Source organism: Sorex araneus, chromosome 9 (genome assembly GCF_027595985.1).
Source record: "Sorex araneus isolate mSorAra2 chromosome 9, mSorAra2.pri, whole genome shotgun sequence".
In the NCBI taxonomy this organism is placed as follows: Eukaryota; Metazoa; Chordata; class Mammalia; order Eulipotyphla; family Soricidae; genus Sorex; species Sorex araneus.
Window position 1 is genome coordinate 3,228,994 of NC_073310.1, and position 19,260 is coordinate 3,248,253.

Here is a 19,260-nt window from a genome sequence, read left to right on the forward strand (position 1 = left end):
CGCGAGGTGTCCCTTATGAATATATTTGTGTTCGCGCACACATACACACACGCACACACTCGACCCTGAACGGGGAGGAGGGGGAAGGGGGCAGGAAGCAACCAGGTGGCACCGGCACGGGGGGGGGGGGGGGGAAGGAGGGACAAAGGCAGTGTCTGTCCCCACGCTGGCCCCCACCGGTGGTCTCCAAACGGGAGGACCCGGAGCTGGAAGAACGGAAGTGCTGATTGTCTCAGAGGAAAGTTCCAAAGTGCTGTGAGTTTCTCATTACAAAAAGCCTCTTCCCTCCCCCCTCTGCCCGGGACGGGCTAAGGCCAAAGCGCTGAAGTGCCCGTGTGTGTGTGGGGGGAGCTTAGGCATAGTGGCTTCCGGGGTTCAGGGGGTGGTCCCCCCTGTGGTCCAGCTGGTCCTGCAAGCGGGCGAACTCGGCCAGTTCATTGAGCTCCTGGAACTGCCGGTCCGTCTTGTGGCTGACCAGGGAGCGGTAGAAGTGGACGGCGAAGACGATGAAGACCAGGCCGAAGGGGACCATGATGGTGGTGGAGGCGATGGCGGCGGCCTGGCCCGGGGTGATGCCGCCCGCGCTGCCGTTGACGGCCGCGCCCTCGCTCGGGGCCTTACTGGTGGGCCGCGCCTGGCCCGGCTGCTTCTTGAGGGGCAGGAACTTGACCCAGCAGAGCAGCACGACCTCGGCCAGGAAGAGCAGCGTGCCGATGACGGTGGAGAAGGCCCAGGCCAGCTCGATGTGGCGGTGCATGCGCTCGTGCGGCGACTCCTTGACCGAGTTGAGGTTGTGCACGTTGCTCACGGCCTCGATGTTGGGCAGGATGCAGGTGCTGATCATGAGCGCGAACAGGTGCACGGCCACCAGCACCGTGGTGCAGGCGCTGAAGGCAATGAGCAGCCCCGGCGGGTAGTCGTGGTCCGCGTCCAGCTGCACCTCCACCATCGCGACCTGCAGGAAGGGCACAGGGGCCGGGGGTCAGCGTGGCCCAGGCCCCGGGACTCCCCACCCCCCTGGGCTTCTCTGAGCCTCCGTTTCCACATCTGTTGATGGGGGCGATGCCGGCCCTCACGCGGATTGAAGGAAGCGGGGCTGGGGCCCAGGCTGCCTGGTCTGAACCCCGGCCCTGCTGCCCAGGGGCCGCGTGGGGGGGGGAAGCCACGGAGCCTGAACTGCCTCCTCCCCTATGGGACGTCACAGGATGAGGCTGACAGCTACCTGCAGGCTCCTGCCTGGCGAGCCCCCCGCCCCAAACTGCCCACTGCTCGCATTATGCAAATCAGCAGAAACGGTAAAAATGGAAGTGGTACGTCAGGCAGTTTTACCGCCAGTAAAAAAAAAAAAAAAAAAGCCGGGAACATGCCCACATGCTTTGCATGCAGAAGGCTGGGGGTCACTGTCCAGCACCATATAGTCTTCGAAGCACCACCGGGAGCTACCCCCAATTTCTGAGTAGCAGCCCCGGCCCCCCACCCTGCCCAGTGTTATCTAAAAACCAAACCAAACTAAACCCCAAATCCCAAAACCCAACAAACCAAAAGCAATTGCTGCTGGGGACTGGAGAGAATATAGCAGGTAGGCACCTGCCATGCATGTGGCTGACCCGGGTTCGATCCCTGGCACCACATTTGACAATCCACCCCGCTACCCTCCAGAGAAGCCCGATGAAAGCCGCTGATGGGACTGGAGAGACAGCAGAGAGAGAGGACAGAGGCTGAGGCACCGCCCTGCATGCGGCAGATCCAACTTCAACCCCCAACATAGCACGGGGACCCGAAGCGCCTCCAGGAAAGACCAAACGCTGAACACAGCGGGGTGCGGCCCCCAAACCAAACCAAAACCGACAGCTGACGGGTTGGCGAGAGCTCGGGGGGTGGGAGCACATGCGATGCATAGATATTAGAGCCCCGGTTTGATCCCAGACATGGGACCCCAGCACAGCTGGCAACAATCCTGAGCACTGAGTGGGGAGCAGCCCCTGAGCGCCCCGAGTGTGGCCCCAAAACAAAACCTGCCAGCCAAGCACCTTTCCTGTTGGCTGCACATGCCCTTGACCGTGCCCGCTCCATGCCCAGCTGTGAGGACAAGGACGGGTGGGTGGGTGCGTAGACTCGGGGCCACCAGGCGAGGCCTGGCCCTTTCTGAGAACAGTGCCGGACCCACAGGGCACCCAGAGGCTTCTCAGAAGTCCAGGCTGTGGTCATGCCATGGGCGGGCTTGTTCCAAAGCCCTGTGGCCACCGCCTCCATCAGCCTAAACTGATGTGCCCGTTACACCCCCCCCAATTCCTGGAGGCGCACAGATCTGGGGTGACTCGGGGCACCTGCCACCCGCAGCTTCTCACCTTGCAAGCACCCTCATGTGAAGGGTGATCAGATAGTGCGGGCAGCGGGCAGCGGGCCAGGGGCAGGAATGCAGTACAGATAAAGGGCCTTCCTGGACTGTCCGCTACAGGCCTGGCAGGCTCAGAGCAGGGGCCGGCAGGGAAGGCAGCCCACGCCGTTAACAACGGGCCCCGTTCCTGGCCATCCCCGGAGCCACTCCCAGGGCTGGGGTCCGGAGCTCGGGCTCCGGCAGAAGCCGGCTCGAACCCTATTTCAGTCCAATCTGAAGCTGCAGGACACCGGCCGGTCGCTTCCACTGTCGGGGCTTCAGTTCCCAGGTCTGCCAAGGGGGCAAAGCTGACTCAGGAACCACGTCCAAGGAAGGCGAACTACTGGTTCTGTGCTTTGGGCCACTCTGAATGCCCTCTACTGGGGCCCAGGAATGGCTCAAAGGGCTGGGAGCACACGCGGGTGAGCATGCGCGTGCGAGAGCCAAGGGTCTCGGGCTTGGCACCACATGGTCCCCTGGGCATGGCTGGGTATGGCCCAAAGGTTAAAAAAAAAAAAGTACACATGGGGCCATGAGATAGTGCAGTGGTTAGGGCACCTCTCTAGCACTGGGGTTTGATTCCCGGCACTGAATGGTCCCCAGAGCACTGCTAGGTGCAGTCCTGGAGGTCCCCAGCACTGGCAAGAGTTGCCCAGGGACCCCTGGCACCCAAGGACCCCAGCAGCACCGTATTCTCGGACTCCCGCATCTACCCGACAGCCTGGCTGGGAATCCTCAGGGGTGCCTCCCAAAATAAAACAGCTTTATTGTATTACTGCTCTCCTGCCTAGCAATCTCAGTCCCACTGACAGTACGGGAAATCTAGGGGGGGGGGATCAGAGCAACTCTATAGCAGGGGAGGTCTCTGGCCCGCACACATTCTACCCGGGTTCAATCCCTGGCACCCACTGTGGTCCCCCGAGCCCTGCCAGGAGTAATCCCGGAGTACCGAGCCAGGGGTAAACCCTGAATACCACTGAGTGTGGCCCAAAGAAACATTCAAATAAATGTCCAATAAAATCTTCTGGGGGAAAGAGTGCCGGTGCTAAGGCATTTGCTCTTCACGTGGTCGGTTCCGGTCAGATCCCTAGCACCGCCAGGAGAAACCCAACCCCCAACCCGACACCCAGTCCTCGTGGGGGTCCTAGTGTCCTCTTGAGGGGTGTAGTTGCCCAGAGAGTACTAGGGGCCGAGTCAGGCCTGCGCTCTGCTCTGAGCACTCCCGCTTTCCTGTGTGAGCCGGTCCCCACTCCCTCACGGAAACAGAGGGACAGGGCGCCACGCAAGGGACCGTGGACGTGGGGTACAAGCCCGCCAGAATCTGGCGACAGTACGACACTCGACGAACACGGGCAGAGCTACAGGAGACACTCGCATGGCTTCTCAGTCCCCCTGTACCAGACCGTGCCAGAGAATTCCTGGGCTGAGGATTGCACGAAGGTTTTGGCCCCAGACCTCACAAAACGGTTCATGTAAACCTGGGCGGTGCCAATGGGGATCTCGACTTTTAAAGACAGGGTGGCCTAACGCCAATCCCAAGGTTTCCTAGCGGTGTCTGGGTGGGGGACACAGGGCTGGGCCCTGTCCTCAGGCTGCCCACGCTGGAGAAGGGGGGGTGTCCCCAGAGGCACGTGCCTCCTGCTGCAGCCCCACCGCCAGCTCGTCCTCTTCCTGTGCTGGCCCGCTGTCCCGGAAGCTGAAACCAGAAACCAGGGAAGGGCCAAGCCAGGAGCCTGGGCTGGGCTGCCGCGTCCACTGGCCGGCGGGGCACTGGCCGGAAACTACCAGACTGTCAGGTGCCGGCCTGAACACTGGAGGTGAGAGCAGAACACACAGAGAGACACACAGACACACACAGAGACACACACAGAGACACAGACACACACACATGCTGGGGGTGAAAGCAGGACACCCCTCCCCCCGTACCAGACACACAGCCACACCACACAGCCCTCCCCTGCACGCAGCCATGGAGAACAGGCAAATTCCCCCACTCACAAAGCTGGTGACAGGGCCAGGAGGACAGCACAACACGTCAGGTACTTGCCTTGCATGTGACCACCCTGGGCTCCATCTCCAGCACCACACACAGCCCTCCAGGCCCCACCAGGAGTGATGTTTGAGTGCAGAGCCAGGAGGGCGCCGTGAACACTGCCAGGAGACCCCCAAATAAAACAAAAACACCCAAAGCTCAGGACCACACACAATCCTTCCAATCTCTCGGTGCCACTGCTCAAATGGGCCTGCGACGTGTGTGTGTGTGTGTGTGTGTGTGTGTGTCCTGTGACGTGTGTGTGTGTGTGTGTGTGTGTTTGTATGTGTGTGTGTGTCCTGCTTTCACCTCCAGCGTTCAGGCCTCCTGCACCTGACACCGCGGGACATGGGCGGTGAGTGGTCCCCTAGCCATGACGGAAGTTAGTAAGACTGACAGGATGGCCCGAGAGACGGCACAGCGGGGAGGGCGTTTGCCTTGCACACTGCTGAGCCAGGTTCCGTCTCACACACAGCTGCACACGGCTCCCTGAGCACTGCCAGGCACAGCCCCAGGAGAGCGGCAGGGAACGGGCTCCATCCGGGGCCGGCGGTTGGAGTGACACGGCGGCTCCATCACCAAGGAGGAAACAGGCTGAGAGGGGGCAGCCCACGGTCCCAGGGTTCTGGGCTCTGAAGCATGGGGGGTGGGGGGCTGGTGTCTGACCTCAAGTCTACGTGGCTCCAAAGCCCATGGACCAAGGAGGTGACAGAAGGGCTCCCTAACACGGCTATCACAATAGGCGACGGTCTCCCCAAACCTGTCCGCCCGAGTATGCTGAAACAGAACATCCCAGCTGAGGGTGACAGGAAGTGGGTCGCTGGGGAGGTGATGGGATCCCCCAGGATCCCTCAGTCCTCTGCCACGTGAGAACACGGTGAGACAATGGCCTCCCCAAGCTGGTCCTCTCGGACACATGACACCAGCTCAGAGGCGGCCAAAGTGTCATCCCAGCACCAGGCCTCGGAGCTGCTCAGAAACCTCAGTTAAAGGAAGAGCGCAGGCTCGGCCCGGACTGGTTCCTGGCTTAGTCCTCCACCGCGGGCAAGCGGGCCAGCACTGCCGGGCACGCCCAAACCCCTGCTTCCGGAACTCCCTCATCTCAGGGCAGAATCAAAGCTGACCCCTTCTAGGGAGAAGGCAGCAAAACCCCCATTCTAAGGGTTTGTTCTTGTTTGGGGTCACACCCAGCAATGCTCAGGGCTTCCTCCCGGCGGTGCTTGGCAGACCAGCTGAGGTGCCGGGGATGGAACCTGGGCCGCCTGCAAGCAAGGCAAGCGCACTCCCCACTGACTAGCGCTGACCCCTCCACCTCTTAAATTTGGGGTACAAGGAGAAGGTGAGCCCCAAGCCAGGTGCTGAGCAGGGCAGAGGTCCCTCCCCCCTCCACCTATCAGCCACATCTGGCTGGAAAATACAGCAGTGGGGGCGCACTGATCTGGGGACTCACCCCTGGCCAGCTGTCCCTGCGGTTCTGGGGCTGGACAGCTTGGCCAGCAAAGAGGAAGGGACCCCGGAAGAAACCCTGTGACTCTGGGCGGGTCAGTTCCTGGAAGCCTGACCCCACAGGCTGGCAGCACGCGTGCCCTCACTGGGGCCACACAGCAGGCAGAGGAACGGCTGGCACCAGCCCTGGACCCCACTGCAAAGTGCAGTTCTGCCCAGTCGCTCCCCGCCTGGGGACTCTCCCTCGGCCAGAGGGCCAGGCCAGGGGGCCTCGCAGGAGCTGGCGGGGTCAGCCGGGAGAGCTGAATCAGATCGGATTGCTGGTCGCCGCGCACGGTAAATATAGCCGCAGCTCTGCCCGAGCCCAAAATAAAACAGCTGCTCATCAGCACGGGCCCGCCCGGACCTGGCTCGGGGACCACCGGCCTCAACACCTCCTTGCTTCCCAGCTTAGGGCCACGCAACCCCCACACCTGAATACCAGCCTCTCCTCCCTCACCTCCACGGGACTCCACTGAGAGCCCCCTGCGGCCTGCTGGTCCCGCCCAGGCCGGCCTCCTCTACTCCCTGCTTCGGAGGGGGCCTGGGGTGTCTGAGCAGAAGGGCCCCTAGAGAGGGCACACACACGTCTCTTGGGACAGGATGGTGTCCTGGCCCTGCAACAGTCCTGAGCGCCAAATGCTTCTATAAATAGACGCACACACATAAGAGAACACGCAGAAGTTCCCCCAAACAATGCACCCCGAGAACAAGCGATGTGCAAGGCCGGCGGCTTCTGCCTCACAATTGCCTTGAACCCCTAAGCCAGGAGCCGCGGGCCAGGGGGGCGGCTGGGGGAGGGCGGACCTCTCCCCCTCTCCCCCGGGCGAGGCCCCGCAGAAAGGAAAAACCCAGAAGCGTCCTCACCGCCTCTCGTCCTCAGCTGGAGTCTGGATGTGGGCTGCCTGCGGGGGGCCAGCAGTGGGATCCCCACTTCCTCAGCCCTCCCCTTCCCAGTCCCCCCAGCCCCTGGGTGCGTGGCCTCGTGAGACTGGAACTACACTCCTTCGATCGTGGGAACATCCACCGAGAATTGCCAGCGTGTGTGAGGAGCTGGGCCCCCTCGGGGGAGAAAGTGGGCCCCAGACGGAAGCTGCAGCACAAAAACGCTCACTTTCGAGGCAAACGAGCGTTGGCTGCGGCGCCTGTCCAACACTCAGCAACGCGGGCCCAGGGATCTGCTCTGCTCCTGACGCTCCCGCCCCCAGCAAAGGGCCCGACCCCCCCCACACCCCCACGCTGGGGAATAAATGAAGATCAGACCAGCCTGTGGGTATTTTAGCCCTGAGTCCTACATTTCCAGGGGTCTGGAACCCTGATGAGAACTTAATGCGGCTCCTTAAAAGATTTCGCTCTTCCTTTCCCAACTCTTCAATCTGGTAATTTATTTATTTATGCATTTTAATGTATTTTATTATTTATTTATTTTATGCATCTGTTTAAGTATTTTTATTTATTGGGGGAGCATACCTGGCAATGCTCTGGGCTTCCTCCCGGCTCTGCACTCAGGTGTCACCCCTGGCAGTGCTGGGCGACCACAGGCCGTGCCGGGGTTAAAGCTGTGTCCTCACTACACTCACTCCAGCCCCCCATTTCGTACCTTAAGAGATCTCAGTGGCTATCTCAGCTGTGTGTGAGTGGGGGGCTGCTCCCGGTGATGTGGGGGGCCCAAGCAATGCTGGAGACTGAGTCAGGTCTCTCTTCCACCTGCGAGGCAGGTGTTCAGCCCTGTGGGCCCAACTCTCCGGCACCGTGAACTATGCATTTTGGGTTTTTTTTTGCTTTTTGGGTCACACCCAGCAAAGCACAGGAGTTATTCCTGGCAGTGCTCGGGGGACCATATGGGATGCTGGGAATCAAACCCGGGTCGGCCGCATGCAAGGCAAACGCCCTACTTGCTGTGCTATAGCTCCAGCCCCCGAACTATACAATTTAATGTCTGTTAACTGCCATGTCTTTCTGGTTTGGGGGCCACATCCAGCTGTGCTCAGGGATCACTCCTGGTGGGCTTCCAGGGGACCGTGTGTGGCGCTGGAGGTATAACTTGGGCAGGCTGCATGCGAGGGAAGCACCCTACCCTCTGTGCCCTCTCTCGGGCCTCAGACACAATCACAACAGGATCCTGCCCTGGGACACTGAGGCTAAGCGCTAACAACGCCAGGGGCGGGACGGGCCCTCCGCAGCCTGGCCCAGAGGAGTCGGCAGGGCGTGCCGGAGGGCTGTCCTTTCTGAAATTCCCTTGCACTGGCATGGAGCCACAGGCCACCATAGGTGGGTGAGTCCACTGAGGTCGCGGCACCTGCCACGCTGGAAATACTGTTTCTGACCTCTCAGGTGAGGCTGCAGCTGCCTGAGGAATCCGCGGGGGGGAACCCCACACTTCATAGACAAAGTGGTGCCCGAGAACCGCCGAGCCCTACCCCTCTCCGGGCCATTCGGAGAGAAAGCTGCTGATTCACTTCCAGCTTTCCCTGAAATTTCTCCTCCCAAGGGCCCGGTCCCTGACCACTGTCCCAGGGAGCTTGAACCCGTCTGTCTGTCTGTCTGTCTTCCTCCATAGAGCCATCCACATCCCACTGGAAACCCCAGAAACATGTCGCAGACCCTGTGAAATAATACGGCAGCATCTGGAGGGTCAGGGTGGAGGGCGCCCTCTCTCCGGGTGGCCAGCAAACTCCCTCGCACCCAGGGCCAGCGGGCAACAGCCCACACCCGGAAGCCCTCAACTGTGGTGAGCCTCGATCACCCTATTCCTACATCCCTTTTGTGGCAGGTAAGGGAGAAGGAGGGTCCAGGCTCAGTGTCATTCAGTAGCTAGGAAGAGCCGGGGAATGTCACCGCCAGCACGGGCTGAACTCACCATGGAGAGCACCTACCTACCTGCACCACGCCTCCAGCGGCACCCACTGACCACACCAGAGTCCAAACTAGTTTTTTTTTTTTGGAGTGGGCACATCTGGCAGTGCTCAGGGCTTCCTCCTGGCTTTGTACTCAGGGATCAGTCCTGGCGGTGCTCACAGGACCATACGGGGTTAAACCCAGGTTGGCGACACAACACGCAGGCAGTGCCCTATCTGCTGTACTATCTCTCTCCCCAAGTCCAAACTTTCCGGAGAGTGGTACTCGGGAGAGGCCCGGGTACTCTGGGCCAGCCCGGCCAACAGAGGCCTCAGACGCTGGAAGTGAACCAGGGTCAGCCACAAGCAGGCAAACGTCTTAACCCCTGTGCTGTTTCTCAGGCTCCCAAGAATTCGTGCTTTTTTTTTTTTTTTGGGAGGGGGTCACACCCGGCAATGCTCAGGGGTTACTCTAGTCTCTGAGCTCAACAATCACTCCCGATGAACTCTGAGGACCCTCAGGGGTGCTGGGGATTAAACCTGGGTCAGTTGTACGCAAGGCAAATACCCGACCCTCTGTATTATCACTCCAGGCTCCCAAGAATCCAAACATTTTTTTTTTTTTTAGTCACACCCGGCGATGCACAGGGGTTACTCCTGGCTCTGCACTCAGGAATTACTCCTGGCAGTGCTCAGTGGACCCTATGGAATGCTGGGAATCGAACCCAGGTTGGCCGCGTGCAAGGCAAACGCCCTCCCCGCTGTGCTATCGCTCCAGCCCCAAGAATCCAAACTTCTTAAACTGTCAAGACCCCCCCGCCCCCCCAGCATTCTGTCTGGCTCACTTCACCTTCTGCAGTACCCCACAGCCTCAACCCCACCCCCCCACCCCACCCCACCCTTCCTGGAGACGAGGCGGCTCTCATCAGCGGGTTCAGATACAGCCTCGAGCAGAGGCCCTTTCCCAAGCCCCGGCACTGCCCCCCTCCAGGCTTAGCCGGAATCTCGCAGTTGCCTGGATACCCGGGCAGGCAAGCTCTACGTGCTTTGTAAATAAATACTAAATCAACGGCACCAAGAATTCAAGCCTTCTGAGGTGGGTACTAGCCTTGCTTCCCTTCACACGTGAGGGGCTGAGGCCGGGGCCCCGACGGGCTTCCCCAGGGTCTCAGATGCACCGGGAGAGCCGGGCTCAGAACCAGGTGGGTCGCTCTGGAGTCCCGGTTCTGAGTTCTACCCGGCAGCCAGGTGTTCCATGCAGAGGCGAACCCCGCACCCCGGTGCAGTCACACCACACGGCAGGGCTGTCTCACCTGGGCTGGGAGCCTCCCTCCAGCCCTTTCATAGACATTCCAGGCAACTCCCCACAAAAGGCAGAGAACCAGAGGAGGCAGATAATCCAAAAATAATTGATCCCAGGTTGGGGAAAGCATTTTGTTTACAATAGAAGGCTGACCTTCCCAATTATCTTCTGCTTAGGCTAAAGTTACAGCCCAACAGGGGAGGGGGGGTCCGCGGGCTTCTCCCAGGCCTGCAGGGGGCACGTCGGCCCAAGGCTGGCAGCCTCTGAAAGGTAAACTAAGGCACTGGAGCACAGCCCGGGGAGGGGAGCCCGGGCTCTTGGAGCACCTGCTGGGCTGTACCCAGGGCCCCTGGCTTTGTACAGGTGCCCAGATGCAGACAGAGCCAAGCCCAGAGGTCTCCAGAAGGGTGGCCAGGAGCGGGAACGCTGTGTGCTGACCACGACAGGCCGTGCAGACGGAGGCCGCGTGACTCTTCACGGCCCGGGCCTGCTCAGGAGCCCGCAACAAGTTCTTGGCCTGCCGGGCACATGCCCCCTGGAGCACGTGAGAAAACTGAGGCCCAAAGGGGTCCCAGGCCCACCTGCCCACGTCAGGGGACCAGCGGGGGAGGGGGAGGGGGCTCAGCATACTCCAGACTCCTGGGACACCTTCCCTCAAAGAAGTAAACTCAGGGGGCAGGAAGCCGTGGGGCTGCTGACTCAGAGGCCGCGGAGACCAGGCCCAGTCAGATCACTCTGTGACCCTCCCCAGAGGGTCACTCACAAGGCCAACCCCTTCGCAGGCTCCTGGCTAAAAGCAGCAACCCGCTTGTTACGGGCCCACCTGGATGCTCATCTAGGTTTCGGCCTTTTCTTCCCAGCGGAACCCTGGGACCCATTAATGGAGTTGGGGTACTGCTCCACCCCAGTGCTGGGTGGTCCCAGAGTGGCCCAGGACTCAGGAGGGGGGACTCAAAGGCGCTTCTTCAGGATGGAGGAGACTCAGGCCAGCAAGTGTCGCCTTCACTTCTACTAAACGGGGAGGGGGTCTGGGCAGTATGGATGGCCCCTCTCGCCCAAAGAAAGGGGGGTAGGCACCTCACCATCTTAAAGCCAGAGCCCCAGGCAGCGGCGCCCTTCCTCGGAGCAGGGGAAGCCTATTTAATTGTTTTTATCGTATGTGGGGGTGGGAGTCACATCTGGCAATGCTCAGGGGTTCTTCCTGGCTCTGCACTCAGGAATTACACCTGGCGGTGCTCAGGGAGCCATATGAGATGCTGGGGATCGAACCTGGGTCCGCCATGTGCAAGGCAAACGCCCCCCCCCCCCCGCATTGTACTATTGCTCCAGCTCCAGGAGCCTGTTTTAGGAGCATGTTTCTGCTCCAGTTCCCATTGCAAGAGCTGGTCCTGACGTCGCCAGCACGGCGTCCAATGGAGCAGCACACACCACACAGGGTGGCCGTGCCTCAGCCCGGGCCTGATTCAGATCCTGCTCGAGCAGCAGGCTGCATGGCCTCGGGAAGGCGGGCGAAGACTTCGGGGGCCCGGGGCGCCCACCTATGCTTAGAGACTCTCCAGGCCAAGGGACTCGGGATCTGAGATGGAGAGAAACTGCATTCCACTGTATGGACCCAAGCTACAAACTAGGGCGCCCCTCCCTGATTCACGGCACGTGGGTGTACACACAGACACACAGACACACGCACGCATGCACACACGTGCACACACACACTCATACGCGCTTCTTCTCCTAGGCTTCCACTTCTGAGAAGTCAGACAATAGGAAACGAGGGCGCAGGGGCTTTGCCCCAGGTCAGCCAAGCAGCAAGTGGCAGAGGGCAGGAACTCCTCCCCGCTGCAGTCACCCGGCCTTGGCCTCGGACCGGTGTCTGCCGCGGGCACACGCTGGGCGCCTGCAACGTCCTGGCTTCACAGCCTTTGCCCAGAGCTGGTGGAGCTCGGGGTCAGAGGCAGGCACACTCCCTTCCCAGGAAAATCCAGGGCTCGGCCACTCCCGGGCACGGCCCAGGGCTGAGCTCATTCACCAGGAGACAGACCCCAGGCCAGGCTGACATCACCCAGAGCTACAATTGTTCGCTAGGGCCGGGCCTCAAGCCTGGGATTCCAGGCCTGGAGGCCGGGGTAGGGGGGGGCACTTCTGCGGCAGCCCCCACCCCCACCCCTCGGCTGCTTTCACTGGGGCTGCGGGTGGGAGAGGCAGCCTGCCGCCCCCAAATCGAGAGCCAGCCTATTCAACAGGCACCTGTCCCGCCCTCCTCCCCCACAGCACTGACTCAATGCAAGTTTCTGGAGCCGACCCGGAGGGTGGGGAGCGGCTGTCAGCCCCCGGGCTGGGGCTGTCGGAAACCCTGGTGGGAAATCCCCTCTCGAGTGGAAACAAGTACCCCGGCCCGGCGGCGGTGGGGGACACAGCGGGGAAGCCCGGAGCGCGGCTCCTCCGCCCACCTGTGGCACCTGTTCCCAGGGCTCGGAGCCTGCGTGCCCGCCGCCGCCGGGCCGAGCACTGTAGTAGCCTGCAGCGAGGAGCCCCTTGGCGGCAGGAGGAAAGCGGGTCCGCGGGCCCCCAGGCACCTCGGCCCCCCCCCCGCAGGCCTGCAGCCAGGGCGCCCCGTCGCCCCCGTGCCCAGGCCGGCTCCCCGGAGGGGCCCCGTCCGGGCGGCCGGGACAGCAGAGGGGGCAGGGCAAGGGCGGCCCGAGCTCACCATGGCGAAGCCGGACAGCAGAGCCGAGGTCCGGCTGGACGCTTTGAGCTTGGCGCGGCTCAAGTAGAGCTTGCGCCAGGACAGCGCCTGCATCGAGTGCTCGTTGAGGCTCATCACCTCCGAGTACGTCTGGCCGATCCAGTCCGGGTAGGTGAGGGCGGGCGGCGGCGGCCCCGGCGGCTCCGCGTCCCCGCTGCGGCGGCTCCGGCGGCTGCCGCTGGTGGTGGTGCTGCCGCCGCGGAGGGGAAGCTCGGGGCTGGGGCTGCTGGTCGGGGGCGGGGCGGGCTCCGGATGCATGGAGCTCGCTGCAAAGGCGCGGGCCGGGCGCGGCGGTCAGCGGCACCCCGGCTCCCTCCGCCCCCGCCCGCGGCAGCCGCCGCCTGCGCCCGCGCGGGCCCGGCGCGACCCGGCCGGCGGCCGACGACAAGGGCGAGCAGGAAGGCGAGCGAGCGCCCGCGGCCCCACGGCTCGCAGCCCCGCCGCGCCTCTTGCAAAAGCCCGGGCGGCGGCTCGGCGGGGCGGCGCGCGGGCCGAGCCCCGGCTCCCCGGGCCCGGACCCCCGGCGCGCGCTGCCATTGGCCGCCGCCCCGGCCGATTTGCATGCGCCCGCCCCGGCCGATTTGCATGCGCCCCGCCCTCCCCGGCGCCCCGCCCAGGGAGGTGGGCGTGGTGGGAGGGAGTCAGGTGACGGGCTCCTCTGACGGCCCCGCCCACTGTCCCGGGCTCGGCGCCGCCTGCTCCCGCCCCTCTTCCTGGAAGCGCGCCACGCCCCCAGGCCGCGCGCTGGCTGGGCTCGCGCCTCCAGTCCCTGCAGCTGCTCCCGTGGCCCCGCTCCCGGTACTCAGACTCCGAGGTCACCTTTGGGAACTTCCTGAGGCGCCTTTCCCCGTCGGAACAAGGTGGCCCAAGTTCTGCAGAAAAAAGAGCGGGGTGACACTTACCTCCGTGCCTCTAGGCTTCGTCCTGCACACATTGAGCTCCTACTGGATGCCGAGACGCTTCCAGAGTGCGGATGGACAAAATTCCCTGCCCTCCTGTAATTCACTTTCGAGTGGCCGAGAAAAAATACACATCGAGGAATACTACGTTATAGCCGTATTTTTTTTGTGGGGGCGGGGGTCACACCCTGGGCCGATGTTGCCCAGGGGCGATGCTCAGGGCTTGCTCCTAGCTCTGCAGTCAGGAATTACTTTTGGCGGTGCTGGTGCTCAGTGGATCATATAGGATGCCGGAGATCGAACTCGGGTCGGTTGCGGGTTGCGTGTACGGCAAACTCCCTCCCCGCTGTGCTATCACTCCGGTGCCCTGTATTTTATTTTATTTATTTATTTATTTATTTATTTGCTTTTTGGGTCACACCTGGCGATGCACAGGGGTTACTCCTGGCTCTGCACTCAGGAATTGCCCCTGGCGGTGGTCAGGGGACCATATGGGATGCTGGGAATCGAACCGGGGTCACCCGCGTGCAAGGCAAAGGCCCTACCCGCTGTGCTATCGCTCCAGCCCCTGGTGCGCTGTATTTTCTTTCTTTTTTTTTTTTTTTTTTTTTGGTCACACCCGGCGATGCGCAGGGGTTACTCCTAGCTCTGCACTCAGGAATTACCCCTGGAGGTGCTCAGGGGACCATATGGGATGCTGGGAATCTAACCCAGATTGTCTGCATGCAAGGCGAATGCCCTACCCGCTGTGCTATTGCTCCAGCCCCTGGTGTGCTGTATTTTAGAAGGTGATAAATGTATAGGAAAAAGTTGAGGAGGAGTTGGGAGTGGAGAAGGAGGTTCGTTTTTCACTTTAGAATACTGCTGGGCAGGGGATTGGGGCATTTTTTGTTCAGTTCATTCACAGTCAGTTCACCAATGCCTGGCACCCTATACATCTTTTTAATTTTTTCCCCCCACTCTCGGTGCTGCCAGGGATCTAACCGAGGTCTCATGTTTCAAGGCCAAGGCTTTACACTGAATCCGGTCCTGGGGCACCATAAATGGGTTTTGAGTGCCTGAAGTTCAATCCCATTCAGCGAGTGAGCTCCTATAAAGTGCCAACGGAGGGATTCCTGGAAAACCGGTAACCTGGATCTTTGTTTCAGCGAGAACAGTGGCTTTGAGAAGTTCACCCCTCCTGACCAGCTTACATTTGCCCCCCTGCGCAGCCCCTGTTCCCGGGGCCAGGGATGCAAAAACAGACACTGAAGCCATGGCCGTCCCATCCGGCAATTTGGCAGGGAAGAGTAGAGGGCAGAGGTGAGGTGGGGCCGGGCCCTGGGCCAGGGCTGGGCCCTGGGCCAGGCCTGTCCCCTAGGACACCCACTTATGCAGGGTAGGGACCTTTACAGTCTATTTCACAACTCTTCCCTCAGCATCTAGAAAGAACCGGGCACGTTCTCGCACTGAGTAGCCGATTTCTTGAATGAATAAGTGTGGGAAGACAGGGCAAAGCTCTAAGGCAAAGCTCTAAGAGCCCTGGTTTAAGGGGTCAGGGAGGCACTTAGTTTGCACAAGGTCAACCAGGGTCAGTTTCCTGAGACCGTAGGAGTGATTCCAGAGTGCAGAGCCGGGAGTAACTCCTGAGCATCACCAAGCGTGGACTCCCCCCCACAAAAAAAAAAAAAATAATTAATTAATAAATTAAATCAAGTGGCCAGTTTGGATCATTCTAGGGCAGCCAAGGCAAGCAACCCTTGTGACCACTAGGGCGCGCCCTTCCCCTCGTCCACATTGAAGGATGCCCTTGAAGCCCCTCAAACCCCAGAGTCTCTAGAATCCTGGGTGTCTTTCTGGTGTCTTTACAGGGAATTCTCACTGCACTGACCTCGTTCCTTTGGCGTTTTTGCCCTTGTCACCCCAACCACTTACCTCCGTGTCTCTGTGCAGGCATACTTGCACAGAGTAGACCCCATTTCACTCCTCTCGCCCTCCTTTCAGGAGCTCTTACCTGACTCATTTGGGGGGCGGGTCCGAGTGGGGGCATATCCAGCAATGCCCAGGGGTTGTTCCTGGCTCTGCAATCAGGAATCACTCCTGGCGGTGCACTGGGGGCCATATGGGATGCTGGGAATCAAACCTGGGTTGATTATGTGCAAGGCGAGCACTTTATCCCTGTACTATCTCTCCGGTCCAGCCTGACCCTATCTTATTTCCTTTATAGTTCTTGGAGGGGTTCAGTGGGTGGAGGAAGTGAGCCACACCCAGCGGTGCCCAGAGCTGCTTTTGGCTCTGTGCTCCGGGGTCACTCCTGACGGTGCTTGGGGTACCCTGTGCCGCGCTGGAGACCTCAGGAGATCTCGTGCAGGTAGGTATCTTAGACCCTGTGCTCTCTCTGGGGCCCCTCCCGGATAGTTTCACTGCTAGAATGAGCGAAGTTGACTAGTTTATTTCTATCTGACCGCTGGTCCGTGCCACCCCGGGAGGCCTGAGAGCTAAGTTCCTGTCTAAATCACTTCCCCAGCGGCTGGCAGGCCAAGACTCCTGCTGGAAGCACTCAATGAAACGGAAAAGGAGGGGCACAGAGATAGAGCAGACGGCAGGAGTACCCCCAAATGCTGCTGGGTGTGGCCCCCACACAGCACAGCAACAGTGCGGAAAAAATATAACATTCCCTAGGCTCCCACAGGCCCCAAGCCCATAGCTTGGCGCACACAAGGGTTAGAAGCTGGGCCCGAGAGAGAGTACAATGCGGAGGACATTTGCCTGGGCCCCGCCCACCCAGGTTGATCCCCAGCACCCCATGTGATCCCTGACCACCGAACAACCCCAGGAGTGATCCCTGAGCAGAGAACCAGAACCTCAAAGACCCAAGATTCAAAATAAAGAGGAAGTAAAGGGTGAGACCGTCGGCTCGACTGGGGACTTTGGAATGGGTGTGGGGCGGAGCATGCGCCTCCTCGCTACTGAGTCTCGGGGTTCAAAATCTACCTGCATCGAGCAAAACAAACCCCTAGGTACTACATGGGCAGCAGCCTTGGAGCCTGAGGAGCTAGTGGTTAGTGACTTCACCCCAAGCTTGTTAGAACCAGCTGGGGCCTGGAAACGTATCAATGCCACACCCAAGGCCTACTGAGCACGTGGAGAAACTGAGGCCCAGCAAGCAAGCAGCTTGGCAGAGGACGCCAGAGAAGCCAGCGGGGAGCGAGGGTAGTGCTGTGGCTGGTGTTTCCACCCACCCTGCTGGCCAGGAGGTGTGAGTGCAGCCTTTTGGGTTATAAGGGAAAAAGCAGAATGGGGGGCCGGAGTGATAGCACAGGGGATTAGGGCATTTGCCTTGCACGCGGCCGACCTGGGTTCCATCCCCGGCATTCCATATGGTCCCCCGAGCACCGCCAGGAGTGATTCCTGAGTGCAGAGCCAGGAGTAACCCTGAGTATTGCTGGGTATGACCCAAAAAGCAAAAACAAAAAAAAAGCATAATGGGACTTTTTAATCTGCCCCCCAGTGGATATAGAGATCCAGCAGAAAGGTAGAAAGGCCTGATGCTCTAGAGGCCATCTTAAGTAGGGTGTTTTTTGGGGGAGGGGGACGTTCAGGGTGTTAGGACCTCATCAGTGCTTGAAGGTTGCACCCAGTGGTACTTGGAAGACCCTGTGGAGACAGGGGTGGGACCTGGGCTTCCTGCACACAAAGCACGTGCGCCAGTCCTTCAAAACCGGCTTCCCACCCCCACACTTAAGTAGTTTTAAGTCTTTTATTAGTAAATAATTTGTTTGCTATGGGCATATATGTAACAAAACATTTTACCATAGCCTATCAAGTATAGAGCAATAGCGCAGCGGGGAGGGCATTTAAACGCCCTCCCCGCTGTACTAACGCTCTAGCCCTGAAGTGGAGCTCTCTGTCAGGGCCCGGCAGCCCCACCCCTGCCCCCTCTCAGTGAGGGGTGAAGGAACTTTATTTTCTGCTCAGAGGATGGAAGGAGAGGATGGAGGCCAGGAATAAGCTGCAGGTGCTGGGCCGGGCCCGTGCAAGAGATATTTTTATCTCAGGGAAATGCCTGTCGGGCTGTCCCTGTGCGAAGCCGGTGACCCACACTCCCCTTTTAGAAGGCCAGTCAGCGTGGCCAGGGCAGCGGCCGCGGCTCCTGTGAGAGGATCCCAAAGCCGCTGGCTTCCGTCGGTGTCTCTGCTCTGAGCACTGCCCAAATGGCCTCGCTCCCCCCAGCGCGGGGCTGAGCTGCTTCCAGGATCTTTCTTTGTATAATTAGGAAGAAAAATAGAACAGCTGATGTTGCCAAACATGTATTTAAAGTGACACCCAGGCTGGGGGAGGAGGAAGTAAGGGAACAACTTGGAGTTTTCGATTCCGGCTTAGTGCTCCCTCTGTCCCCAGAGTGCTCCCACTTGTGATCCCCTGCCCTGACTCGAAAGTCCTTTCAGGGCCTTGAAGTCTCGGCAGCCCGGGCTCGACCCATACAACAGCCTGACCCCAGCAACTGTCTGGCAAGTGTGGCCGGGAGGTGGGGAAAGGGAAAGGGGGTCCTGCCCACCCTGAACTGCCTCAGCTGCCTGGAGAAGCGTTTCCTCACTGTCCCCAGCTCCCTGCAGCCCGTCACTGCGCACCTCTGCAGGACGCCCCCCTCCCTCGCCCGCCTGCCCTGTGTCTGCAGTACCAGCTCCGTTTCCAGCTTTCACTCTCCAACTCGGGCCAGAGTGATAGCACAGCAGGGAGGGCATTCGCCTTGCACCCGGCTGACCCAGGTTTGATCCTCAGCATCCCATATGGTCCCGCCAGGGGTAATTCCTGATCATTGCTGGGTGTGACCCCAAAAAAGAAAGAAAAACAAAAAAGAAATTACACTCCAGGGGGCTGGAGCGATAGTACAGCGGGTAGGGCGTTTGCCTTGCACGGGGCCCACCCGGGTTCGATTCCCAGCATCCAATACGGTCCCCTGAGCACTGCCAGGGGTAATTCCTGAGTGCAGAGCCAGGAGAAACCCCTGTGCATCACCGGGTGTGACCCAAAAAGCAAAAAAAAAAAAAAAGAAAGAAAAGAAATTACACTCCAGCTCCCCTCCCCCATAGCTACTCAGACAGCAACCAGAAATGTCTGTGGAGGAGATTCTGCAAAGAGGTCGGAGCACCTGTGTTAGGCGCCAGAGACTGGGATTTGATCGGAACCCCCCCCAGGAACAGCCCTCAGAGTGCCATGCTGGGCCTGTCCTTGCAGACCTTGGTTGCGCTCATTTCCCGTCCCTGTTGTAGCAAATGAGCACGAGGGGCTGGAGCGATAGCAGTGCGTTTGCCTTGTATGTGGCCGACCTGGGTTTGTTTCCCAGCATCCTATATGGTCCCCTGAGCACCACCAGGAGTGATTCCTGAGTGCAGAGCCAGGAGTAACCCCTGTGCATCTCCGGGTGTGACCCAAAAAGCAAAAAAAAAAAAAAAAAAAAAAAAGCAAAAAGAAAGGAAGAAAAAGATGAGCAGGAGTGTAGTGTCTTAAACCTCCCAGCTGGGGGCCAGAGACACAGTATCAGAGGTGGGTGTGTGCCTGGCACAGTGTGCTACAAACCCTGGTCTGATCCCTGGCACCACAG

General features: G+C 60.2%; 1 protein-coding gene across 1 annotated transcript; it reads right to left on the reverse strand.

Moving 5' to 3' along the window:
• Positions 1-7: 7 nt before the first annotated feature.
• On the reverse strand, positions 8-13,301 carry ORAI1 (ORAI calcium release-activated calcium modulator 1). Its single transcript, XM_004611043.2, has 2 exons — positions 12,739-13,301; positions 8-955 (listed from the first exon to the last, which is right to left on the reverse strand). The coding sequence occupies exons 1-2, from the start codon at positions 13,033-13,035 to the stop codon at positions 353-355; spliced, it is 900 nt and encodes a 299-aa protein (XP_004611100.2). The 5' UTR covers positions 13,036-13,301; the 3' UTR covers positions 8-352.
• Between the last annotated feature and the right edge of the window lie 5,959 nt (positions 13,302-19,260).